This window comes from Thermomyces dupontii, assembly GCF_041956625.1.
Source record: "Thermomyces dupontii strain NRRL 2155 unplaced genomic scaffold VTN31scaffold_4, whole genome shotgun sequence".
Lineage (NCBI taxonomy): Eukaryota > Fungi > Ascomycota > Eurotiomycetes > Eurotiales > Trichocomaceae > Thermomyces > Thermomyces dupontii.
This window is the reverse complement of record NW_027192310.1, coordinates 886,244-912,195: the sequence shown is the minus strand read 5'-3', so window position 1 is coordinate 912,195 and position 25,952 is coordinate 886,244. Positions and strand designations below refer to the sequence as shown.

The following is a 25,952-nucleotide window of genomic DNA, read 5'->3' as shown; positions in this document are numbered from 1 at the left end:
CGTGATATGAATTCGACGAGTACAGCATCAAGATGGTCTTGAGATCCATTCAAATCAGTAAGTACTACAAGTCAATCTTGTACCAACCTGAACGGAGCGGGAGTCACCGTGCTCTCCTTGTAATACCTCACTGATCAGGACTTGGAGATTGAGCAAGATTAGTCTCCATATTCCATACGATCAGGATCAGTTCGGTGGACAAAGCGCGGAAAAATTCAACCAAGAAGAAACTTGCCCTGAGATGGATCAAATCATGGGCCACAGATGGCCGAAACCGAAAAAAAAAAAAAAAAAAAAAAAGACTTTGACCGGAAGGCCCCAGCCGCCCCACCAATTTAACGCCATCATTCTGTCCGCACGGCGTCTAAAACAGGGTCGGCTGAGAATAATACGACGTACCGAGAGTCAATCCGGTTGGACGTTGGCCAATCGATCGGATTCTTTCGCTTGAGGACGACCAGTTTGCTTGCGGAATATGAATCATGATTCATGACATATCGTATTATGATTAAGTTTATGCATTTTGCCAGACCGAGTAGTTACGGAGAAACAATCTCCGTCCTTCTCAAAACGTTCTCCCCGTGCACAAGCGGGAAGCTCTTCCGTTTCAGTCTCGCTTGAGCCAATAATGGATCTAACGGTTTTGCCTAGCTCCATGCATGTTGGACCCTGAATTTGGTTGAAATCGCTTGTCATTCATTGTCAAATGGAGGGGGGAGGGCGAACGGAGTCCCGTCCGCGGCCTCAGTCCTCCCCAAGTTCCGAATCCGCACGGGCATAATAGAATCCCTCAAAAAGCATTGACAGATACCACAATCCTTTTGCCCTTTTGAACGATCTATACGAGCATGATCGGTTGGCCGCCAGAGGTCGAAATAAGCTGGGCGGGAGGAAGGAAAAATGAACCATGGTTCCACAGTGAGCGGTTTTGACGCAATTTGGCAGTCTGTCAAGCGCAAACTTTATCTCACAACAGTTGAAATCATAGTACTTACAATACTGTACGGAGGACCTACTGGATTGAATAAGTACAGTACCTCTTCAGTCATCATTGATTGGGAAATTGTTGGAAATTGCTCCTATAACTCTACAGTCCTTGGTTCATCTCTTGGAGGCGAGTCTAGTCACTGCCCGTTTAAGCATGGCGTTAGGCTAATATTCCTGTCCCTTTTCTAACCGTCTGCCACTGGTAACTACTATTGTATGTATAGTCCTTTTTCAGGCCAGAAATTTAGTCCAAGTTTCGAGCATAAACTCTCGCGGCAAATAGGAGCTCAAGGGAATCTGTTTCCGGGTTACACGGCATGTATAAAGTTAGGCCGACAACCTGACTAACCTCAGGCTACTACATAGGCATCTCTTGCTGGTGTCAATTTGTCAAGAATTCTTGGACTCATGCTCTCTTCAATATCTGTCAACTAACTGTCAACCAGTTCAAACCCCTCCCCCTCTTTCTTGAGCTGGCTAGACTATGTAACTAGTATGTACGAGGACGAATTCTCTTGTCTGGATCCGCAAAAACAAGTGGCTACTGGCTAGACACCCCCCCCCCGGCGGGTCTAGGCCCAGCCGGAAGCTAATGGATCAGGGAGTTGAGTGGCTGAGAGTCAGAAGGCAGATCAAAAAAATATGTATATTGAAGAACTCCCCTACACACGTTGACAAATGATAATGAAATCGGTACGATCCCAAGTCCGGACTGTCCTGAAATGAGAAAAATGAGGTCATGCTCAACAATACGAACATTTCATCCCATCCCCTCATGAACTCCAATCAAAGCATTCCCATCATTCACCAACCATCAATGCGTAGTCTTACAATAGCTGCAGGTAATTTGTCATGATAGGTAGGTAAATGGCATCAATCCTTGGCCGACTCGGCAACCTTCTCGCTCGAAGCACGCACCTTCGATCGCGATCTCCCCGGCTCCTCCTTCAACGGAGGCGCCTCGATCGCCAACGGCGTGTCCTCATCGTCCTCGTCATCGCTGGACGAACTGTCACTGCTGCTGCCACCGTTGCGCCGTCGCGCCTCCCGCGCCCGGCGCCGTGCTTCCCGTGCCGCTCGCTGACGCGCCTCTGCACTTCGAGTTAGGTCCGGGGGGGCCCCCGGGGCTTCGGAAACGAGCTTCAGGGAGTTCTCACCTCGAATCTCTTGCGTTTTCACGGCATACGCTTGGATCTCTTCCTTGGTCAAGACTCGCAGCACAATCACGTAGTCCGGGCGCTCCTCGAAGCGCTCACGTCCCGCCTCCAGAGCAGCCGGGTTAACCAGTCGACGGTCAATCTTGGTCCAACGCGCCCCCGGAGGAATGCCGTTTCTCTGGGCATCTTTCAGAGGCGCCACACCCTCCCGGATCGGGTTCTTGTCCTCAGGGAACTTGTCGCGCGGCGCTTTGAGGATCCCCTTCGGCGGCGCTTCCGGTTCCTTGGGCCGTGACGGATCCACCACCACTACCCTGCGCTCGCGCCCTTCGGATTCGTCCTCGTTGGCCCTCTTCCTGCTCGACTCGTCCCGGTTGCCCTCGCGACGGCTGCTTGGACGCCCGGATCCACGGACTGTATCCGAACTATCCGAGTCGTCCTCCGACTCCCTTCGGACCGCAGACCGGCCTCTGCGACTGCGCGAGCGACGGTGTTCATCAGAACTAAGCGTCGCTTCCGACTCGTCATGGCGAGATCCTTCGTGACGTCGGCGCCGCCGTCGGCGGTACTCTTCATCCCTGTCGCGATCGTAATCTGTATCACGGTCACGATCTCGATCGCGGGACCGGTGCCGATCTGACCGTGAAAGGCGATCGTCATCTGAATACCCAGTGGCCAGTCCCAGCGTAGCCAATCCTCCCAGAACAGGGGATAGTAGGTCCTCCGCAGTTCGGCGAGATTCCCGGTGTTCGCGTCGGTGTCGACTGCTCGATTCGTCGCGACGTCGGCGGCGGCGACGGCGACGGCGACCATCGGAATAATCAGCGTCGGTGTACGATTGATCCCCTTCCTCCCTGTCATGATGCACCGATACAGGCGTCCGGTGCGATGAGGATCGATACGAGTCCCGATGGCGAGAGGAGAGCAGCCGATCATCGTCCATCAGCCGGTCCGTTGGATGCCGCGATCCCTGCACCCGGGCGATTCTCGGGTCCACCACGGCGTAGGATTCCGAGCCAACCATGCTCACCGGCCGCGTCGCGCGATATGAGCGAGCAGCCGAGTCCTTCTCGAACTGCTCGCGCGGATTGGTGTACGAGTAAGCATCGTAGTACTCCGAATCATCCCATTTCCGCGGATCGCCGTAGGCAGGATGCGTCGAGTGCCCGCCGGGGTAGTAGATGCGATACCGTCGCTCCCTGGAAATGCCCCGGCGATCTCGAGAATCCAGCCGACCGCTGTCACTGGTGTAGTCGGAGCTGTAGATGCGACGGCGCGAACGAGAAGACGACGAGGCTGGGGTGATGTATTGTTCCGGATCTTCGCGCGAGTAAGCCCACCGACCAGACGATCGGGGGCTGGTTGGTCCGTCGTACGCAGACAAAGTGCCGGTGGAGGAGCGAGAAGCAGAAGACGATGGAATGACGACGCTCAGCGGGCGGCGAGTCGCCTCGCTGGAGGTGTGACTCCTCGGTCGAACCGTGTATTCTGTCCGCAGCTTCGTTGTCTGGTTCGCATCGCGATACGTCGTGGAGGAAACGGGCAATGCCTCGAGCGGGCGGTCCGCCGTCCGGCGCGAGTCATATGAATCGTAGCTACGGTAATCCGGGAATCGCTCGACCACGGTAGGCGACAAATAGGTTTCCTTTGTGTAAAAGGTGCTAGGCGACCCGTAGGCATCCAAAGAGATGTTGCCCATGGACGCCCGAGGGGCATCGGGCCTCGGTGAGGGAGAGCGGTACTTCCCCTGATGACTCATTTGCTCAAGCAGAGTCAATAACAATGAGAGCTGGGGAGGAATCCGCTACCGTGAAAAAGAGGAATGGGAAAAGCAACTCCCGCTTCAGAGACACCAGGTTTAGTAAGACAAGCAGAGACGGAATGGAAATGCCCAATTGGGCACGGCGAAGAGACCAGACAGTGAGGCACGAAATGGAACAAGCAAGGCGTCCACTCGGCAGTGATTCTCGTGCGGGAACCGCTTCTTATGCAGCCAGCAGTGGCATTAGCGTCCTCCAAAAGGAGATGCAGGAATCATGCGGTCCTGATTCTCCGGCAATGATTGCGTCGCGACACAGAATCCAAACGAAGACGAAGACGAGGATTGGAGAGGCGTGAGGCGGGAAAATGAGGCAATGAGAGAGAATTACATAAATACCTAAGTCCATTACGAGGTGATTTCGTGATGTGAATGAAGAGCATCATTGCCTCGAATCCCCAAGATTCTGTTCTGCAGACTACGGAGGAGTTTGATTCATAGTATTGCATGGAGCATATGGCAGCCAGGGCATGTTTACTATGTACTCGCTATCAACATGTCCTCTGATCCATGGATCGAATGAATAATTTATCGGATCGACTCCAGATTGCACAGGCCACTTGGCCCACACCACACCCGCCCATGACAGTTGACGCACGATAAAGCGTCAACGTCTTAAGAGCATCCCCACCACCGGGCGGACCCTTTGACTGTCGGCCACTGGTGCTAATGACAAACCATGCAATCCAGTCTGATTCTGGAACACTCCATGGCTTACAAAGTATGTGCTCGTACTCTGTATCATTAAATGGTGTAATCTGATGGTTCTCGAGAATTCTTCAAACCGCGCCCATTGATTCTCAACCAAAACGCCAGTAATGCTCTCAAGTGACAGTACTCTACTCAAAATCCACTCCATCGTAGAAGCAAAAAGAAATAGGCAGAGCTCATGGGAGGTACTTGTCGATGAGGAGAAACCAAACTCCAGCTATCCAACTGCACAAATGTACCTACCTATTTCGATGGAATTCCCGGGGGCTCCATCTTCGTCCATGTGAATCCCACCTGGTATGAAAGCATCCACAGTGGAGGAGTATGTCATCGGCGGTGGTGACGGGAATTCCGTCTGCCGGAGGTTTCAGAACTCCAGTCTTTCGCCTGCCGCCGGAGTCTGTCCACCACCGGACCCATGGGATAGATGCTGACCGGGCTGCTATGGTCGATGCATGGACTCGGCTTGATAGGCAGGAGCCAGTCCCACAGTGTATACCCGAGTACCTGCTGGAGATTTTTCATGGGAGAGCCCAGGTCGAACGGATTTTCTCCAGGTTTCGTTTGAAGCACTGCAAAGACGCGGCTTTGACTTGGAGTCGACTCATCGTGGGAGGATTTCCTCGGAATCGGGTATGCCACGATAGGGAAGGGATAGCTTGTTTTACTGGGATCCGGAGAGTCCCCAATGTAGATAGCCAGAGTCCAAACTTTCGACCGTCGTGAGAGGTTCTCGATGGTTGTAACGTTGGAAACGGTGAGACCAATCGAAGTCACCGACATTCCGCCAGTGAAGAGGAAAAAGAAAGCACTCCTATCTGGCGTGAGGTCGAATTCTTCGGCGCTGGAACTTGGCTCACTTACAGTGCTAACCCAATGGCCCAGTGAACATTCACGTCGCCGCGCTTCCACCAGAGAGGTCAGCGTTTGGCCATTTGACGTCAAATCGTTGACCAGAACCTACATTTCGACGGAGTTCCGCCATGTAAATGGCAAGTACAATGAGCACAAAGCCAGTCCACATTGCAGCGTAAACTACAAACTGCAAAAAATACTTGAAAGAGGACTCGGACACAACGCCTCCAACCCTAGAAGAAGTTAGGCCGTGAGTCCGACCCGTTTCATTCATGAGCGAAATGCACGTACCATGGGCAGAAATGGTCCAGCTTCCGAACACAACGACCAAGATCGCTACTGTGATGGACTCGATCCGTTTTGAACTGCCAACACTCAGTGCACCACGGCGGTCGCCCATCATCAAAGCATACAAAGATGTCTTTGGTATAAAACATCTCCAGGCCCCTGTCATCCAAAGGATTGGCAGCGGCACCAATCTGGCCTCGAGAAGCCTCTACATCCCTTGAATGACCTTGTGAGGTCTTCTCCCGGTTGTCTGGCCGACTGTCACTGCGCGAATCCCGACGGCTCCTCGATCGACGACTGGCGCCATGCTTGGTTTCGGGGTCGGGAATCCAATTCGCACCCCGTGGAATGATATCTCGATTAAAAACGACGGCAAAGTACAGCCGTATATACGTAACAATGGCCAAGAGGAGCAAGACGTAGAATATCGTAAGAAGGGCGACGCCGGTTGCGATTCGAGGGTTTCGTCCGGAAGTAGTAGGTACAGGATCAAGCAGATAGTCAACTGCTGATTGTTAGGGCCTCCTTTTCGTTCCTTGGGGTTCCGCGACGTACTTACTGCATAAAGTCTTGGTGAAAATGTAGCAGGCGTAGATGATGATGCCCCCCAGCACCCATGGAATAACACGAGAAACGTATAGATTAGCCTGTCTCTGATCGCAGAACGAAGGATTCCGTGTAGGCATTGCTACAAGTACATGAACAACATTCTTGGATGCCCGATAAACAGCCTCGAGGACATGGCACCCAGATAAGATATTCGCTGGAGAGAAAACCTTCAGGGACAGCACAGCCTCCAGATGACGTTTAGCTGGAGCTGATGCGCACACTGTAAACTAAACCGTATGAAGAAGGTGAGCAACTTGGTTAAGTCTTCGCAAAGTTCGATCCGAGCTCCTAGGTTATGACCACAAGCGTCCTTGTTCGGTGATGCTCAATTATTCATCTCACCCTCCTCACCGCTAGCATTGCTCCCAAGTATCAATTAACACCCACAGTGGCTTTGATCTTGGAAGATTTCATTGGTATCGAATCCAGCATCTTGTGAGTTCCATGGAGATTGTAGGTACTTGTACTAGTAGCCTATTTCTTTGACGAACAAATGAGCATTACCGTCTCGCTCAAAGCATTCAAGACGGCTCTGGATGGCTGCGGACGTATGACATGGTTGGATGGTGGCAGAGACATCATTTCTTCTCCGTTCAGAGCCGATGATGAAAAGACAAGTTCCTTTGGACCTGTGACCTACAGTCGCAATTGGTCAGATGCTGGCCAGATCGATGAACAGTGTTTCATTTCACGAACCAGTCAAGCAGACGCGTACAGGAGGGTTTGTCGATCGAGGTCGGGGATTGAGAAGGTCTCTTGGCATGCAGATAACCTTTAGTGGGTAGACTACAGAGTATGTACTCCGTACTGGTAGTAGTAGAACTCATCAGTAAGTCGACTGGAGTTCTCACCGGTGAACATAGCCTGCTGAAATTTGACGCAGAAAGAATCTCGGGGACTGCTCATTTCTTACCTTTGTCTGACTCTTGATGATGCCTTGCTTCATCGGATACTTTACCCGTCGAATTTCATTGGCATTGACCATAGGGTCGGTGATCGCCAGTCCATCTCAACTTTAACGGTTGTAAGTGAGGCTTGATCCCCAGAGTTCTGAGCACCAATTTGCCCCAGTGGCTCAGTGTGGCTTCGAAGAGCATCCGGGCTCGAAGCTCTAACTGCCCTCAGAATCGAGTGTTGACTCTTTGAAAGGCTGGCCAAACCGTTGCCTTGCCTTGCCTTGCCTAACCTTTTCCTTGACGCATCGCCAGCTTGTGTAGGATGGTCTCCATGGCATTTAAGGGCTCCTCCGATCGCTGGTTCTCCCCAGACACCAGCTACATCTTTCATGCCATCTCTTCTGAATATAATCTGGACATTGTGCCTGTCCAACAATCGTGTACTCTTTATAGACAAAGAAAAGATTCTCAAATCCCTAGAATTCTTCTCTCGACATAAATGGGGAGATCGCTACAGAATCAATCGAAATCACCCCAAGGCGATGAACACCATTATGTTTGGTTCTGCAGCTCCTGCAACGATGGGCCTTTGCCAATATGGTACGATCGATGCGTCCAATGCGGCCATACCCGTTGCGACTATTGTACCATCGAGATGATCAGCCATCCGTGGCCCGAATCCAAGCGTCGTTCAAAGCCTGCCAAAGCGACCATTTTGGAATCCTCGATCAAAGATTACCAGTAGACCGATGCGATTTGTTTCTGCGCAGGAGATTGTGAACTCGCACTGTCCTCGCCAAGTCGCAGAGCGCTTAAAAAAAAAAAAAGAATGGAGCTCGACGCATCCCTCGGCCGCTGCAGAGGCCCTCTGTGATCGAACGCACGTTTCTTTTTCGTCACGAAGCACGGTTGAGCAGCATACCTGAGCCGTGGCCCTCAATGGCAGATGGCAAACTTGGAACGAAGGACAGAACAATGTCAAGGCCATCTTCTGTGCTGCAAAGTACCTACCTGGACCTAGGTGCGACGACAGATTCAGTGCAAACTTCTTTTCTCCTTTTTATTCTTGAATTCCATTTTTACTGGTATTTTTTGGCCAGTGTTTCTGTTGAGCTTCATTCTGTGCGTCGAAACATAGTACTACTTACTATGTACGGAGTATCTCACCGTGCTGGACACGGGGAGTCTTTGTTGATGTCAATGTGCAGTAAGCTTGGACCTAGTTTGATGATAACGTACTAGTATGTTTCATGAGATTGTTCCTCGTTCTTTTTATTTGTTCTGGCGGCTCTTGAAACAAAATACTACTACTTTCCGTAGGGCTGACTCCGCGAACACTTCAATCTTTGAATCTCTTCCGCCTTGTGGGGCCCCACGGTGGGACTACCTACCAAAACACTGGGAAGTTTCCGTCGGTGGCCTTCATCGGGCGGTCACGGATCATGGAGCATTGGCAGATCGTGACATTCGGTACGTACTGCTGTATTTTTAGGGTTCCCGTACCTCCCGGAAATATCTCCGAGGGTCCATGATGTACTAGTTAAATGACACACCTACTCAGCATATACCTAGTTCTTGAGATTTGTCAGGAAAATGTCTACTATCTTTAAATGACCCGCGATGAATCCAGTTCTCTGCCAACAATGAAGTTGAGTGGTTCCTTCATCGAGTAAGTGATGATCCCATGAGTACGGAGTATGGCTGTGCTGTAGGTATTGCATACGGAAAACGGTGGTATTGTATCCCAGGACTCCGTATTTGTACTAGGAAACCATGTCATTCATACTATACTACTCTTGACCATTATTGCAAGTCAGCTGACTCGACATCTATCAATGATGAGTCAGTTTGTCACATGGTTGATTGGATCAATTCGCATTGAACAACTGGCCAAGTAGTACTCCCTACACAGGTAATAGAAGAGAGTATCTACTATTCTGATAATCATTAACTTGAATCGGAAAGGCTTGAGGCTTGAAGTCAAGGGTTCAAGTTCTCCATAGAGAATGTACTAGTACTCCGTACTGATTCTTCTGCACATGTATATGCGGTCAACGGCTGTGTCATCTTTGGTCCCGAAGGTGTCTTTCGCACCGTACCATTGATTATTGGAAGTCCAAAGGAAGAATTCAACGAATGGGCATCGCAGAGGGAGGGAACAACGTCCCAGGCGACGAGACGCGATTCGATGCTGCAACGTCGATCATTGGCGAGGGGCTCGCTGTTCTGATTGATGCAAAACATGGGCTCGGAGAAAACCCAATTCCCCCATCTCCTCAGCTCGTTTCGTCCCCTGTGCCTGAGTTGCCCTGGAGCCCCGGGGACTCGATGTGTGTGACTCGACAATCGGGCGCCCATATGGGCGATGAGCGTTTGTGGATTTCCTGCCGCAAGGCGTCCTCCGGCCGGGTCCCGCTCGTATCAAGTCCAATGCCTCAATTCGGGTTCGATCATGCACGTTCTTTCTTTTTTTTTTTTTTGTTCGATGAAGGGTCTCGACAGAAGGGAGTTTTTTGTGAGAAGCCAAGCGAGAAGTCATTCCCGAATTGAGTTATTCGAGGATTATCCGTTGATGAAGCAACGAGCATGGTTGGTTCCCGCCGTTATCCATCTTCCATCATCGATGCAAGTGTCAGTCATCGGGACCCCAGGGCTGCAAGGCTGCACTCTGACCAGCTCCGTGGAGAACTGTGGCAAAAAAAGTCTCCACTTAGCACGATCACGGCAACAGTTTTGTGGATCATCACTCCGCCGTGGCATATGGAGTACAATGTACTGCCTCCAGCGGAGTATGCCGTCAAGTACTAGCTCGTACCTATGACAGAAATGACTACGATATTAATAATATCACAAACAGTACTCCGTTTGACTTCGTACTGGATACCGGAGTTCACCGGACCGCCAGACAAATGGTACTATCTGCCAGCTTACTGCTGTGGTCGGGATCGCAGGCTCGCTTCAAGTTCCGCAGTGGATTTGGGTTCACGGTTGCCTCTGTTCTGTCACAATGTTGATGAACAGACTGATTCGGCAGATCAGTCATCAGATGCATTCTTAATGTTCTCAGTTGTTGACATCTGTCATCAATGTAAAAGCGCTGGATACCGATAGACTTGCAACACACAAGATTGTCCGCCGAGCCGACCACCGAGCGGAATGCGCATTGCGGCTCGGCGTCTGGGCGTAAGTAAAGTATGGAGTATGTAATGCGATGACAACCGAGTTGTATTGAGGCTTACCGTAATAGGCTAGACTGATCGTCTCTCTAAGCCTAACTCGGCTAGTATTGTATATTAGCGTGCCCGATACTAGCACCTGTTAGGCAAGATATTGTAGAGCTTTCCGAACCGAGTTAGTGAATTGTAATGCAGTTTCAGGCTACTTTCAGATCACTCCAGGCACCATCACCGACTTGATCCGCATAAAATCGTTGCAGATATACTCAGGATGAGTAATATTTCTTGATGATTGACGGACTGATTTGTTTCCTTGGGCCGGCCAGACCCGTGGTTTGCCTGAAAACGACTCCCCAGTACAGTAATACTACTACCTACGGCTTGCCTAAGGCGTGGATCGCCTTGGGGCTTGTCTGATGAAGCTTCGGTGGTAACCCGTATTCTGCTCTGCTTCGGCACTTGGAAGCTGGGGCTTTGTGCCCGGCTCGGTCATCGTTGCCTTAGGAGTCCCATGAGGCAGTTCGACGTCTTTTGCCCGTTTTGCAACTGGATTGGACGATTGATCCCCAAGCCACAAGCCTTCTCGTTCCATTGCCTTGAGTGATTCGCCAAATGTATATGACTGTACGTAGATGATGGAGAAGTAGCCAGCATCATGCTCTCCGGTCCTGGTGCTTATAAAAGATGGCTTCAGTTCTCTCTGCCATCTTGCGTCTTTTGGATTTTCAATCGACATCCTCCTTTAGCAAGATCTCGACTGTGTGAAATAGCATCAGCAAGGAGCTACTATCATTGTTTTTTTTTTTTTTGACTGATTGGGTACAAAACATATGAGAAGCTTTGATACCGATGCCCAGTCACCCCGTCTGGTACTGCTGCCATTGCAACTACGGCCCATTGAACGTCAGCATTGATCTGTACTGCGCGTCCTGCGGTGAAGCGCGCTGCGACAACTGTGTTTATCAAATGGCCTCCTCGCGACGAACGGTCTACTTCTCCAACATGGATCCTCAATCCACGGCCATGCTGATGGCTCGAGAGACCCATCCCGCGGCCATCGTCCCGGAGCTGGACATTACACCACCACCTCCTCCTCCTCCTGCGGGCCCAATGGCGCCCTCTTCGGCGTCGATGACCACGAGACCCGGCACGTTCCCTTCACTGGTGCCGGAATCGACGACGCAGCATCATGCCATGTTGCTACATCAACCCGGCCATCTTCGTCAAAGGCCAACGAGCGACGCCTACTATTGCTGCAAGTGCAACGACGGGCCAAAGCTCTACTCGATACAGCCCCAGTGCGTCCAATGCGGGCATCAAGCTTGCGCCTTCTGTTCCACGGCGTAAGAATTCAGTCCAATGCTGGTGAGAACCCTACACATACAACCGGGAGCCCCTCGGGCTGTTTTTTTTTTTTTTTCCGTCCGGTTCTAATGTCTCTTTGCTCATTTTTAGGCTCGTTGGCTGTGAAAGTCAGGTGCCTATGCTATCTGACTGGAAGGATGATTTCATGACCGTTTTGATGAATAATACTACATATCTAGAGCTGGGATGGTGCAACATGATCGGCGTTGTTGCTTTTCAGGAAGGTTCCATCGATTCAGAGCCCTTTGTTTCCTAATACTTTGTCTTTACTGATGGTTGTTGCTTTTGCTGCTTTGAACGTTGTGAGCATCTATCATGGCCACTTTTCTTGTGGCTCTGTGGACTAATACATTGTGTACTAATATCTCTTTTCTATCCTGGTAACAGACTTTCTAATTCGATGTTGTCTCTATTCCTCATTGACTTGGCTATCGTCGTTCTGAAAAAAAAAGTAACTTAATCGTGTTTCGGTGTTCAAGGAATAGGTAGTAGTAAAGGTAAAGTAGCTACATGCAGTCATGCGCCGTCGTCTGTACTCGGTGCTGTAGCGTGGACCAAGTAGCAACTTGTGCGTAGTTTGACAAGAATAGCACGGTCAACATAGTTAACACAATGTCATCCTGAGTCAGCAAATAGTCGGCCTAGTAGCCGACGAATCCTGTCTTGGTTCAAAGACTAACCTAATTCCATGGACAACCGTACTAAATAATCTTCGTTCCTCAATACAATGAGGGGATCCGACTTCCTCGCCAAGTTTGATCTACGAGTAGTTGTTAGGCTTAGGCCTACTGAAGCTGAGACATACCTCAGCTACCCCTTAAAATAAAAAAAAAAAAGAAATACTGGATGGCATGGTGGCCAAGTGACAAGAATAGCTGTGATATAGTCGAGGGTTTCGATGATTCAGAGACCTGGAGTGAGAGTGGTTCAGATAGGGTTATGATTATGGTTCCGTCTTTTCTGCAGGGAAGTAACCTATCATGAAGAGATCCCTAAAGTTGGCACCCAATAATGGCATGCAGCTGAATGGCGATCGGATATTTATTGTTTGATTTCTTTTTTTAATGGGCCAACAGAACTGCAAAACACGGGAAAGAGGCCCGGATTATCAAGCAATCATTGTCTGGACCTCTATATCTGAGCTGTGCTGCACCTTCGGGGAAAACTCAGGGTCTCCGGGGCTGACAGAACAGTTTGTATACAGACCTAGGTCGTGGGTAAAAATAGAAGTCAATCAAATCGATGTATGTACTTGCGACTTTCACTAACAATCAATGTACACATATTCATCAGTCCATATCAATGAGCAAGCAATCTGGAATCTGAGCTCTGAAGGCATTGCCAGTATCCAGATCAATCCCCTTGCCAATGTCACATGGCAAGTTGTGGATATTCCATCATGATTACGCTGTCAAAGGTATGATCAATTCCCATTGACAGTGTCGCACCAAACACTGTCAATCAAATTAAGCCGGAGGTATCGACCTGTCAAGTTGGAAACCTCTTTTGAGAGATAACCGCCACCCGCAAAACGCCTTTAATGCTGCTACGTCAATCAAGCAAAGGGGAGAAAAAAAAAAAAAAAGTAAGGCACTGAGACGCGAGGCCGGAATATTCCATCCGAATGAAACAACTGCATGCAAGGAGAGGATAGTCGAAAGTGCCTCCCTGATGGGTCGTGAGTAGTCACTGCGCGGTAAGACGCAGTTCTCTTTCATCAAGAAAACGATAGGTCACACTGAACCCTGTTACAGGGCGAGAACGCGGGAAGGATCGGCAAGAAAGCGTCTACGATAGTCGACAATGGCTTTGGCGACGGCCCCGAATTCGTTGACCCCATTACGCTGACTTTCGTTGATGACCTCCTTGAGACCTTCGGTGTATCGTTCTTTTTCCTCTGGAGTCTGTCCTTCGCGTTGGGATGCCAGCTGAATTAGGATTTTGTCACCTGTTAACTCATTGGGAGTCATGTCAGTGTGCACGTCCGGCAAGTACCCTGAAACGTCAAGCTGAGAGAAAAGAACTCAAGGGTCAAAGGCTCTCGATGTCTCAACATCGTCAACGCACCGCTGATAGCCATGTCGCGCCAATGTTGGAACTCGCAGGTCCCGTCGTTACAGATTCCGCCAGCCGCTTCGTAAGGACAGAGGGCTTTCATTGGATCAATCTCGTGACTGTAGGTCAGAGATTCAAAGCCGGACGCGCAGTCTTCGAGAAACTTGGGGTGGAACCGGTAGGACCGGAAATATCTCAGAGGGCTGACATAGGGAGTGAACTCGTCTAATGAGCTGTCCCTCGGTCGGTCATTCTATGTCTCGAGTTAGCATTGTCCCCAGTAGTCGCCCTATCCCAATGAACTTGCATCAAGTAAAGAGAACTTGGACGTTGCACGGGAAATAGGTCCCTGAACGGTTCGAATTAGCTCCTCACCAGAACTAGTAGAAGGAGACGAGGGCCTGTAATCAGCTGCTTGCTCTACGCCATCTTCGCGAGTTTCGGTCCTGGGCTCCTGTGGTTTGGTGTCAAGCGAAGGAAGCGTCGGCTCAGGCGGCTCGTAAGGTTCGGACGCTTCTGACTCATCTTGGGATTCATCGACGGACGAGTTAACGTGAACGCCGTCCGCATCATTAATAGCAGACGGTTCTAACTGTGACTCAGAGAGGGAATCATCAGAAATTTCCCCATCCTCCTCATCATCAGAGGTTGTCTCGTCGACGGACATTTCGCTGCCTTCTCGCTCCTCGATGGGCGGACGATCTGAAGGTATCATCGACGAAGGATCATTGCGTTCGTCAGTCGATGGAGCAGACGTGGGAGTAACGAGATCGCCCGATTCAGCACCCACGCCTGGACCACTAGGCGGGTGTCCCATTTTGTCGTCTTTCGGGGCGGAATCGGTCCTCTCAGGTTTCATATTGACATCATCAACAATCGTGGGTGATTCGGCAGTCGGTGCGGCATCCTTTGGAGCAGCCTCCTCAGATGGCGAAGTTTCGGCAGTTGCACAAGGGGAGACCGGATCTACATGATAGATTAGCTTTGCCATGCCTCCAAATAGAGATGTGTGTTTACTGGCTGGAATCCTTACCTTGAGTGGATCTTTGATCCTCCCTGTCTTCCTCCACGGCCGTCGGCCCTTCCCGTGTACGCGTCTCCGTCTCAGCAACCAGATTCTCAAGCTCTTCGACCAGTAGCTTCCGTGCTTCTCTAGCCTTGGCGAGCTCAGCCGCAAGTTTCTCTTGTTCCCGTTTAGTCTCAGCAAGCCGGGCCTCAGTCGCGCTCAATTCAGCGTCCAACGCCTCAAGCTTCCGCTTCCTCAAAATCTTCTCCCGAACAGCAGGACCAACGTCCGCGAGCTCCATTGAAGGCTGTGGCTGGGCTGTAGAGCTTTCTGGTAGAGTGCCCTTGTTTTCCGCTTGTTCATTTATGGGCCGTGAGACGGCACTGTCCGCAGTACGATCCGTAGAGGTTAAGGTCGCGGACCGAGCCTGAGCTTTGCGTTTCTCGGCTTCCGCAATCCGTCTATGCATCTCTTGAATTTCCAAATCCAAAGCTCGAGTATCTCGAACCGGTGTCTGCGGAGTGGTCGAAGTAGCTTGTCTCTGACGGTTTGGGAATGGTGGCGCCGTCGGAGGAGCACTTCCTCCTACTTGTCGAGCGCGTGTTGCAGAAGTCTGGGTGTCCTCACCATACAATGACTCGTCATCGGAACTGATATCGATAACTAGTCGTTCTTCAGCAGCTACTGGTTTCCTCTGTTTCGTGCTGAAATCGTCAAAATCTAACGCCCCAGGTCGCTTGCGAGATGCCGGTTGTGATCCAGTAATATTCTTGTCTGCTTCTTTTTGATGACCAGGAGGCAAACTCTGAGTAAGAGACAGGCCAGGTAAAGAGCCCGTTCGCGGTGGTATGGGCACCGGAGGACGTTCGGGGAGAGGATGCTGTTGGGCTGGAAGGGGCCGCGTTTGTGATTCAGGCGCGGCGCTTGCATTGAGCTGACTAGGCGTTGACGTTGATGACGGTGTTTGCGGTTTTTTCGTCAGTCCTTGTTTCTTGAGTAGCTCCATTCTCTGGCGAGCGAGTTCCGTTTGCGCTTGGTTTTTCGGCCTTGGTTGTGGGGCACCAGACGACGAAGTAGCCGCTGGACCATGGTCCTGGGCCTTTGTAGTGCCAGATCCTGTTGTTGACGGAGCAGTTTCAGTAGCGGCTATTTTTGGCTGATCCGCAGGCTCTGAAACCTTTTTGGCTTTAGCCGCTAACATGCGAGCAATAAGCTCCTTTCTTTCCGGCTGTTTCCCCGCATTGTTGATATCTGAAGTCGTGGTCGCAGGAACACCTTGGGCAGTTGGTTGAGCTGAGGTGCTTGTGGGATGAAATCTACTCGGGGCGCCTTGGACGCTTGTCGAACTGGGAACCTCGACGCTGGCGGCGACGTTGCTCGTTTGGTTGATAGCAGCCGAGGTAGTCGAGAGAGGACTCGAAGTCTTAATCCCCACTTCTTCGTACAGTTGCCTCAAAATTGTCGGATCGATGTTCTCTTGCACAAGTTCATTGAAACGAATGTTATGTGGCGCAAGACTGAGTAAAGCACCTTTTGCTTTAAGCCGCAGTCGAGCTGCTACATTTTCGTTGGTGTGAGAAGTTGAATTGTCAGGTGAATTGCTCGCTTTGGATAGCGCCGGAGGTCCATCTCCTTCGCTGACAACTCCGTTTTGTTGCTCATTTCCGACGATAGATATTGTCAAGGGAGGATCGTAGGCTGCAAATAATCAGTAGATTCACAAGTGGGAGCCCAGGGAGGGGAACGTACGTGACTCGGTACCATCTCTAACAGGTTGCGGTGCTTCTGGAGTAGCAGCCCCATGAGCTACATCCTCCATGCGCCCAGATAAAGCGCCCTGTTCTGACTGTGAAACTGACGGTCGATCAAAAGTGACCCCATTTGTCGGCCGGGCAGAGCCGACATATGGGGCGCGAGTCGGGAATCTGTCACTGATGGACGCATTCTGAGAGGCTCCATGATTCGCAGAGAAGCAAGCTGCTGTAGATCCATTCAAGTCGCTCACCTCCCCTTCCTCCATGTGCGAGTGTCTGCTATCACTTCGTTGCTTTTGATCTGCACCTCCGACTTTACCGTTAAAGGCATGAAACGCCGGACCGGATTGAGAATGTGGTTGTGTCGATTGTGCAAATTGCCTGACCGAATCATTGACCTGATTTGACGAATTCTCTAGATTGTTAGATGGAAATGAAGGAGGTATACCAAGCCCCGGCAGCTGTGAACCTTGAGGCACAGCAAAGTTACTCATCCCAGGAGCAGGTGGCAGCATAGTATTTGATGGGTCATAGAAATTGGGAGGATTTAGGACCGGCGGCTGATGAAAGTTCCACTGATGCGCCTGATGCAAAGAACCACCAAATGAGGGTGTGGAAGGGTACTGCGACATTCTGCAGGATGTTGATAGAAGATCGTTTCTCTTCAGCTGTTAAAAAAGATCAAAAAGATGGTAGATGTATTAGTGCGTCGTGGTCCTTCCGCAACACAAAACGTCCCAAACAAACTCGTCTAGCTCTGCTCAGGATTATGTATGGCTATGATTGCAACGCGGCATTTGTTGCAAAGCCATCTAGGAACGTTCAAAAACGCGTCAAGCCACACCCTGACGTCGCTGACAAGATTCTAACGCGGACCATCTAAGACGCGCCGAACGGATTTTCTGCGGATGAGAGATGCCGACTCGACAACTGCCGCGAACGTAGAAAGGAAAGACAGCGAAGGCCGGGGAGAGTAGGGATGGATGAACAGGAGACAGCGACTTGGAGGTTGGGAATGGACCCGGAAGGGTTTTAAGTGTGTCCACGTGACTTTTCTTGCACCAGGACAGGACTGGCCCGACTGGGCAGCAAGTTCTCGTGCCAAGCGTTTTCTGCGCAGCTGAGAATGCTTCCACTTTCATTTGGGTAGGCGGTGAGTGATTAATCCACGATTATTGGCTGTCAGCTTGTCTCTAGGATCTTGGCGAGAGTTAACTAGGAGTCGAGATTATGTAATCTCCTTCGATAGGCGAGATTAGAAAAAGGTAAACAAACATCAAGGTGCGTTGTCCACAAGTACCGAGCTCACTGTCTTGCACATGGAACTTGACTTCAACATCATCTCACCGTTCTTGTCTTCCATCTTTCTTTTTCTTCACACAACTGTCTTTTGTGTTCCTTTGTGTGTGGAAGATCACCTTACGGCAGGCCGGAAGAGACAGCGCTCAGGTGCAATGAAATCATAGCAATAGTGATGTTTTGAGTGAACCAGCCATCAATCATGCATGCCTCACAATCAAATGGCTCATTTGGACGGCCAGCTCTATTCAGTCGTCATCCCAAATCTCCATCGCCGAGTCCGCGGCCGAAATCTATTGCGTTCCCGACGTCCAGCAATGGCGCGGACAAGATATCCCACGGACGGAACTCGTCATTGTCGCATAGCCCAATAGAGTATTGGAACTCCAATGGCCGTCCGCGATCAGGATCTTCGAGGCAAATCTCTGAAGCGACAGGCACCTTTGCGCCACAATTCATCAAGTCCGAAGAACTTCGTCGAGGCGCCGACCAAATTCAGAGCATGGAGGGTGATAATGATTTTTCCGGAAAGCGTTACGTGTGGCTCAAGGACCCTGAGAAAGCATTTGTGCGCGGTCAGGTGATTGAAGAATGTGAAGGAGGAGTATTGCTTGTGCAATGCGAAGACGGGAGTGTACGTACTTGTCCATGAGTCGGCAGGGGAAATGCATACTGACACTAGGGTGATCAAAGCAACGCGAAGTTGGAATCGAAGACGTTGACAAAGTCAACCCAGCAAAGTTCGACAAGGCCGATGACATGGCCGAGTTGACACATCTCAACGAGGCTTCAGTGGTGCATAACCTCCACATGCGATACCAAGCGGATTTGATATATGTCAGTTACTCTACATGCTGCTTTGGATGCACCATTTGCTAACGGTTATCCTAGACCTATTCCGGACTCTTCTTGGTGACTGTGAATCCGTACTGCCCACTCCCAATCTACACCAATGAATACATTCGGATGTACAAGGGCCGGAGCCGGGAGGAAACGCGACCACATATCTTTGCCATGGCTGATCAGGCCTTTCGGAACTTGGTGGAGGAGGGAGAAAACCAAAGCATCCTTGTCACGTAAGTTTTGCTGATTCGATGATGATATCCTAGCTGCTAAGGATCGCATATAGGGGAGAATCTGGTGCCGGGAAAACGGAAAACACGAAGAAAATCATTCAATACCTTGCAGCAGTTGCAACAACCGATGCGCCAGCTTCAAGAATAAGTGGAAAGCAGAATCCCAACCTTTCCCAGCAGATTTTGAGAGCCAACCCAATCCTCGAGGCATTTGGCAACGCCCAAACTGTCAGAAACAACAATTCGTCCCGGTTCGGAAAGTTCATCCGCATCGAGTTTACCCGGTCGGGTCAAATCATAGGAGCTTACATTGACTGGTACCTCCTGGAGAAATCCAGGGTGGTCAAACCAAACCCCCGTGAACGGAATTATCACATCTTCTATCAGCTGCTCCAAGGGGCGGATCGCGAATTGAGGGATGCTCTGCTTCTTTCCGACCTCCAGATTGGAGACTTCGCGTATACCCGAGATGGAAATGACTCCATAGCCGGCGTATCTGACGTCGATGAATGGAATTCGCTGATGGAAGCGTTTGATATCATGAATTTCACCGATCACGACCGACTATGCATTCTTCGTACCCTTGCGGCTGTACTCCATCTCGGAAATGTCACTGTCACGAAGGAAAGTATCCGTGCGGACCAGGCTGCATTGACCCCGGAGGCGTTTGCGAATGTCGAGAAAGCGTGCCGGCTTTTGGGTGTAAATCCTGAGTTGTTTGAGCAAGGATTATTACATCCCAGAGTCAAGGCGGGCAGAGAGTGGGTGGAAAAGGTGCAAACGCCGGAACAAGTCAAGTCGGCATTGGATGCCTTGGCTAAAGGGATCTACGAACGCGCATTCGGGGATCTGGTTAACCGTATAAACGGTCAGCTGGACAGGAGCAGCGTCGCCGGTGACGATACCCATTTCATCGGAGTGCTCGACATTGCGGGTTTTGAAATCTTCGAGACCAACAGCTTCGAGCAGTTGTGCATCAACTACACGAATGAGAAATTGCAACAGTTTTTCAATCACCACATGTTCGTTCTTGAGCAGGAGGAATACGCTCGGGAGCAGATCGAATGGCAATTCATTGACTTTGGCAAAGATTTGCAGCCCACAATCGACCTGATTGAACTCACAAATCCAATCGGTATCTTTTCCTGCTTGGACGAAGACTGCGTGATGCCAAAAGCTACGGACAAGTCCTTCACGGAAAAACTACACGCGCTGTGGGATAAAAAGTCTCCCAAATATCGAGCATCTCGGTTGAAACAAGGATTCATCTTGACACATTATGCCGCCGAAGTGGAATACACGACAGATAACTGGCTTGAGAAGAACAAGGACCCTCTGAATGACAACCTGACTCGACTTCTCGCCGCATCCTCCGACAAGCATATTGCTAATCTCTTTTCCGACTACGCTGATCTTGATGACGATGGCAGTTTCGGAAAGAGTCGCGTGAAGAAGGGACTATTCCGGACCGTCGCGCAGAGGCATAAAGATCAACTGTCCAACCTCATGAATCAGTTGCATTCCACCGATCCTCATTTCGTGCGCTGCATCTTACCAAATCACAAGAAACGGCCCAAATTGTTCAATGCACCTTTGGTTCTCGACCAACTACGATGCAATGGCGTGCTTGAAGGCATTCGCATTGCTCGAACTGGTTTTCCCAATCGACTGCCCTTCAATGAATTCAGACAACGATACGAGGTCCTTTGTCCAGATATGCCCAAGGGATATCTCGACGGACAAGATGTAGCTCAGTTCATGCTTAACAAGCTTGGGTTGGACAAGTCATGGTACCGAGTCGGCCGGACAAAAGTCTTTTTCAGGGCGGGCGTGCTCGCCGAGCTTGAAGAGAGGCGCGACACCTTGATTCGAGAGATTATGACTCGGTTTCAATCCGTCGCAAGAGGGTTCATCCAACGGCGTATCGCCAACAAGCGTCTCTATAGAGCAGAGGCGACTCGCATCATTCAAAAGAACTTCCATGTGTATATGGACCTTTACAGGAACCCCTGGTGGTGGCTTTTCATACGGATGAAGCCGCTCCTGGGAGCCACTCGAACTGCTGCCGAGGTGAAAAAGCGTGACGAAAAGATCCAGAAGCTCGAAGCCAAGATGCAGCAGGAACTCAACGAACGTCAAAGATTAGAGGAAGAGCGCCGACGGACGGAAATCGAAATACAACGCATTAAGCAGACGCTGGAAAGTGAGCGAGCTCTCGCGCTTGACAAGGAAGAGATCTTTAAGCGTCTTCAGCTCCGAGAGGTGGAGTTGAGTGAGAAGCTTGCTGAGGTAATCGCAGACCAGGAGAAACTCGAAGATCAGCTTGAGGAGCTGGTTGTTGCGAAAAGAAACACTGATGAGCAACTTGAGGCGCGACGCGCTCAGCTCGAACAGGCTGGTCAGATTATCGCGCGCCTGGAGTCGGAAAAGCAGGAACTACAGCAGCGCTTGGCGGCTATGGAAGCCCAGTTGACCGAAATAGAAGGCTTGCATCATGACCGAGAGTGTCGGATACAGGAACTTTCCCAAGAGATCAAAGCGCTCCAGAGTCAGGTCAACTTCAAGGATCGGAAGTTAGCAGATCTGGAAGGGAAGCTATTACAATCCGATCAGGCACTGGACATGAAGCTGGCGAAAACTACTAAGGAGCTCGATGCGGCCAAAAAGCAAACGAGGGATCTGCTCGAGGAGAACAAAGCCATTCGACAAGAAATTGCAGAACTCTCAGCCACGTCGACCGGTTACGAAGATATGCTCCGTCGAAAAGAAGGAGAGCTGTCGGTTCTTCGATCCGATGTTCAAAGACATGAAGAGGAGAAGAGACGCATTGAACGCGAGAAAGAATCCCTATCCAAGAGATACGAGGATATGCAAATCCGACTTCGCGAGACACAAGCCGAAGTGGATGCGTTGAATTCGCAGAAGGAGACCTTGGAACGTGAAGCTGCCGATGTGAAGCGACTACTCGAAGCGAAGTTATCGGAAGATGCTGAATCTGGACAAACTCGGAAGCTACTAGAGCAGCAGATCCAGGAGTTGAAGGCTCAGCTATTCCAGCTCCAAGCCGACCTGAGCCGCGAGCGACAGTCCCGCGATGATGTTCAAATGCTTGCGGAACACAAGTACGCGGAGCTGAAGGCGGACTATGATTCACTGAACGAGTCCAAGATCATCATTGAGAAAGAAATGTACATCCAGCAGGACAATCTTCGGCGCGTTACCGAGGCTAGAAATGCAGCGGAACAAGCGCGGAAGAACCTTCAGGCGGAACTCATCAAGTTACGTGAGAGGTTCGCCAGCGTTGAACAGGCCCGACTGGATGCCGAGGCTAATGCGGAGCGAAACCTGATCAAGCAAGCCAATGAGAGACAAGCAAGCCTCCGAAAAGAGTTGGATGAGAAGTCAAAGCAGCTGCGAGAAGTTGAGACAGAGAAAGCGCAGTTGTCAGTTCAAGTACAGGAACTCACTCAGCTCCTTGCTGACTCTGAAAATTTCCGGCACCGTCACGATCAGCAAAAGGAACGACTTGAACGAGAACTTGCTACTGTTCGGAGTCGACTTGCGGCGTCAGAAAATGACAACAGGGCTCTGTTAAACAAGATCCAACAGAAGAACCTGGATGTTGCCAGATCCAATTCCAGGGCAAGCGAGAGCCAACGGGCGCGACTGAATCAGCTCCAGAACGAGAAGTCCAAGTTGGAGGAGCAGTGTAAGAATCTACAGCGACAGCTCGCGGACAGTCAGGTTACGATCGCTTCGCTTGAGAAGCAGAAAGAGAAACTCGCTCTCAATGTTGAAGACTTGAACCACGAATTAGCGCGGGAGCAAAAGACTAGTCGAAATGCAGAGAAGGCGGCATCGACGGCCAGCATCCAGCTTGCTGAAGCGAACAGGAACCTGGAAACAGAACGCCAGTTGCGCAGTCAGGCCCAAGCCAACACTCGAAAGCTTCAGGCTAGTTTGGACAAAGCTCACGCGGAGATCGATGATTGTCATCAGCAGCTGATGTCCCTTCTCAAAGTCTTCAATGTGGAAACCAATGAAGTTCCCAAGTCCTGGGAAGCAGTACAGCCTGATCTCACTAAGAAAGTCGATCTTGCGCGGCTTCTGGAGTTGGCCCATCATGACCTGCGTGTGGTGGAAGAAAAATACGCCCGCGCCGAGAGTCAACTGGCCGAGATGCGCCGTCGACATGAAGACGAGATGAAAGAATTGGATGCTCGATATGCCTCCTCGAAACGGGCATTGCTGGAGGAAATTGACCAGAATCAAGTTGCCGCGACGCGCTCTCCGAACCACATTCGCAGAGATTCGGAACCTCCGAAGAAATTTTCGAACCCCTCCACACCTGTCAGAAGGTTCAATCTGGGCGATGCTGCACAGGACTCTGGTCGATCTGACCGCACCATCGATACTGTCACCTACCAGAAACGGATGGATATGGCTGCAGAAATTGAAGAGCTTCAGAACAAGCTTCAGATGAGCGAAATGCAGAACAGGCACCTGAAAAACCAGCTGGAGCTTGCGACACCAGATCGCGATGTGTGGCAAGATGACAGTCCGTCCATCCGACGCATGCAGCTTCTCGAACGCGAGAATAGCAGACTTCATGAGAAATTGGACGATTCAGCTAAAAAGGTATCAGCTCTAGAGCGGCAACTTCAGGCCGGTGAATTATCCTTGCGAGACATTCAAGCGAAATCGCACGAAGAGTTGTTTGACTTGCTCAATTCTCAGGAGCAGGCCAGAAGGTCCCTGCTTGGTTTCCACAAGACTGCGATGGCCGAACTAGCCGAGGCCAAATCCCAATGTGAGAGACTGAGAAAGGCCAAGGCAACATTAGAAGTCGAATTGAGAGATGCCAGGTCGGAACTGCAGGAGTTGCAGGCAGACAGAGAGCAGGATGCAGCCAGTAGGAACCAACTGCTGCAGGAGTTCTCGGATCTGCAGATTCGTCTAGATGCTGAAGAGTCCAAGGTCATTGATTTGACGTCCAATTTGAACTTATACAAGAGTCGGGCGGACGAGTACTTCAGCAAGCTCGAACAAGCGGAAATCGCCGTTCTGAAGGCCACTCGGGCGGAGCAATTCGCCAAATCCCAAGCAAGGGAAGCGGAGGAAACATGTGCAAAGATTATGGCTGAGCATCAGCAGATGGATTCACTTGTCGAGGATCTGCAACGACAGGTTCAGTCGTATGAAGAGAGAGTCGAAGATCTTTCAGCAGATCTCGAAGGGGCTCTCCAAGCCAAGCGCCGTCTTCAGAATGAATTGGAGGACTACAGGAATCAAAGGGCTTCCGAGATCGAGGACAAGGAGGCCTCGCTTGAGCAAACACGTAAGAAATATCAGCGAGAGTTTGCTACTATCGCAAACGAGTTGGAAATCGAACGCGACAACCTCCTCCACGCTCGAAACGAGAATGCCCGACTGCGCGAGGAACTGGAAGAGCTCCGCAACAAGTGGGATAACGAAGTCCTCAACAGCTCGACCTGGGCCAAGGAAAAGGCGCGATTGGAAATGACCTTGCAGGACATTTCGACTGCCCGCGATGAGGCCATCAATGCCCACAACGAAGCTCAGAGCAAGGTTGTATCATTGCTATCTCAGGTGCGCGCTCTGAGAACTTCTGTCGACGACATCACTGCGGAGCGCGACATGTTGCAGAAAGAGAAGAAGATGTTAGAGGGAAGACTTAATGAAGCAACAGAGCGCCTGGAAGAATTGGCCAAGGGAGATAATCCGTCGATGCGGAATGTCGCTGGGATGGATCGGGAACTGCTGGAGCTCAAGTCGAAACTCGCTCAGCAGGAAGATGTTGCTGCCGCTGCTGTAGGCAAGATGCGACGAGCCGAGGCGCTGGCCACGGAGATGCAGAAGGAACTCACTGCAGAGCGAGAAACCAACTCCACTTTGTTCAAGGAAAAAGCAGCTCTTGAGAAACAACTCAAGGAAGTTCAGCTTCGATGTGTGGATCTTGAAACCAAGGGGTACTCTTCTGCGAGTCATGACATCAAGTTCCTGACAAAGAGGGTCAAAGAGGTGAGCCGTTGCTTCGTTTCTATGCAATCAATTATCAATGGCCTGGCATACTGACATGGATTTCAGCTTGAGTCACAACTCGAAGAACAAGAGTCCAAATATAATGCTGAGCAACGAGCTGTTCGCAACGTTGATCGAACAGTCAAGGATCTCCAAGCCCAAATTGAACGACGAGACAAGATCAATGCTCAGCTCACGGATGACCTTAACAAGGCCAGAGACAAGATTGAACGTTTGCTCCAGACGATCGAGGAGCTGCAGTCCACGGACTCTCAAAGCCAATTGCAGGCTAAGCGGGCTGAACGGGAGCTGCGTGAAGAGCGAGAAAAGGCTCTCCGGCTGGAGCGAGAGCTCGAAGGATGGAGAGCACTGCGCGTTGAAAGGGGAAGCACAATTGGCCGACAGGGTGGCATGTCGGCATTGAGTGATGTTAGCAGTCGCCGCGGTAGCGGCGTCTACGTGGGCACAACATCCAACGGCGCCCCAATTGAAGTTCCTCAGCGGAAGTTCAGCAACACTAAGGGCTTCCTATGAGAAGACTGAAATGATGTGTCATGTCTACGCGGTTTCTCTGGATGTCCAGGTGACATGCTGCATGAGTACGGGTCATGATACTGATGGGTCATGCTATGTCATTTGCATTGTTTGATGATGACAGGAGGTATCGGTCGTTTTCTGTTTCTTCGTTTCGGGTCGTGTCTGTCGTTGATTGTTTTCTCCAGGTTGTTGTGATTGCAATGATGTACGGAGTAATGCTTGTATGATTTGTTATGATTCGTGCAATGCTATGTACATGTTTGACGACTATGCCGATGGAGTACCAATAGCTTGGGCAAGATTCTCCTTGAATGTCCTCA

The 25,952-nt window shown here is 50.6% G+C and overlaps 5 protein-coding genes across 5 annotated transcripts; 2 read left to right on the top strand and 3 right to left on the bottom strand.

Moving 5' to 3' along the window:
- Positions 1 to 1,860: 1,860 nt before the first annotated feature.
- On the bottom strand, positions 1,861 to 3,903 carry VTN31DRAFT_4830 (uncharacterized protein; the record flags this gene model as incomplete). The annotated part of the gene is made up of 2 exons (XM_069405262.1): positions 1,861 to 2,078; positions 2,145 to 3,903. The coding sequence occupies 2 exons, from the start codon at positions 3,901 to 3,903 to the stop codon at positions 1,861 to 1,863; spliced, it is 1,977 nt and encodes a 658-aa protein (XP_069260343.1).
- A 1,098-nt stretch (positions 3,904 to 5,001) lies between these two features.
- Positions 5,002 to 6,503, bottom strand: VTN31DRAFT_4829 (uncharacterized protein; the record flags this gene model as incomplete). Its single annotated transcript, XM_069405260.1, has 5 exons — positions 5,002 to 5,488; positions 5,539 to 5,579; positions 5,639 to 5,762; positions 5,821 to 6,322; positions 6,377 to 6,503. 5 exons carry the CDS (start codon positions 6,501 to 6,503, stop codon positions 5,002 to 5,004), a joined length of 1,281 nt encoding a protein of 426 aa, XP_069260342.1.
- A 4,844-nt stretch (positions 6,504 to 11,347) lies between these two features.
- On the top strand, positions 11,348 to 11,845 carry VTN31DRAFT_4828 (uncharacterized protein; the record flags this gene model as incomplete). Its single annotated transcript, XM_069405259.1, has 1 exon — positions 11,348 to 11,845. The coding sequence occupies one exon, from the start codon at positions 11,348 to 11,350 to the stop codon at positions 11,843 to 11,845; it is 498 nt and encodes a 165-aa protein (XP_069260341.1).
- A 1,766-nt stretch (positions 11,846 to 13,611) lies between these two features.
- VTN31DRAFT_4827 (uncharacterized protein) lies at positions 13,612 to 17,310 on the bottom strand (the record flags this gene model as incomplete). The annotated part of the gene is made up of 5 exons (XM_069405258.1): positions 13,612 to 13,811; positions 13,931 to 14,171; positions 14,226 to 14,884; positions 14,952 to 16,622; positions 16,674 to 17,310. The coding sequence occupies 5 exons, from the start codon at positions 17,308 to 17,310 to the stop codon at positions 13,612 to 13,614; spliced, it is 3,408 nt and encodes a 1,135-aa protein (XP_069260340.1).
- Positions 17,311 to 18,479: 1,169 nt separating this feature from the next.
- On the top strand, positions 18,480 to 25,629 carry VTN31DRAFT_4826 (uncharacterized protein; the record flags this gene model as incomplete). The annotated part of the gene is made up of 5 exons (XM_069405257.1): positions 18,480 to 18,611; positions 18,671 to 18,814; positions 18,869 to 19,053; positions 19,107 to 25,095; positions 25,162 to 25,629. 5 exons carry the CDS (start codon positions 18,480 to 18,482, stop codon positions 25,627 to 25,629), a joined length of 6,918 nt encoding a protein of 2,305 aa, XP_069260339.1.
- Between the last annotated feature and the right edge of the window lie 323 nt (positions 25,630 to 25,952).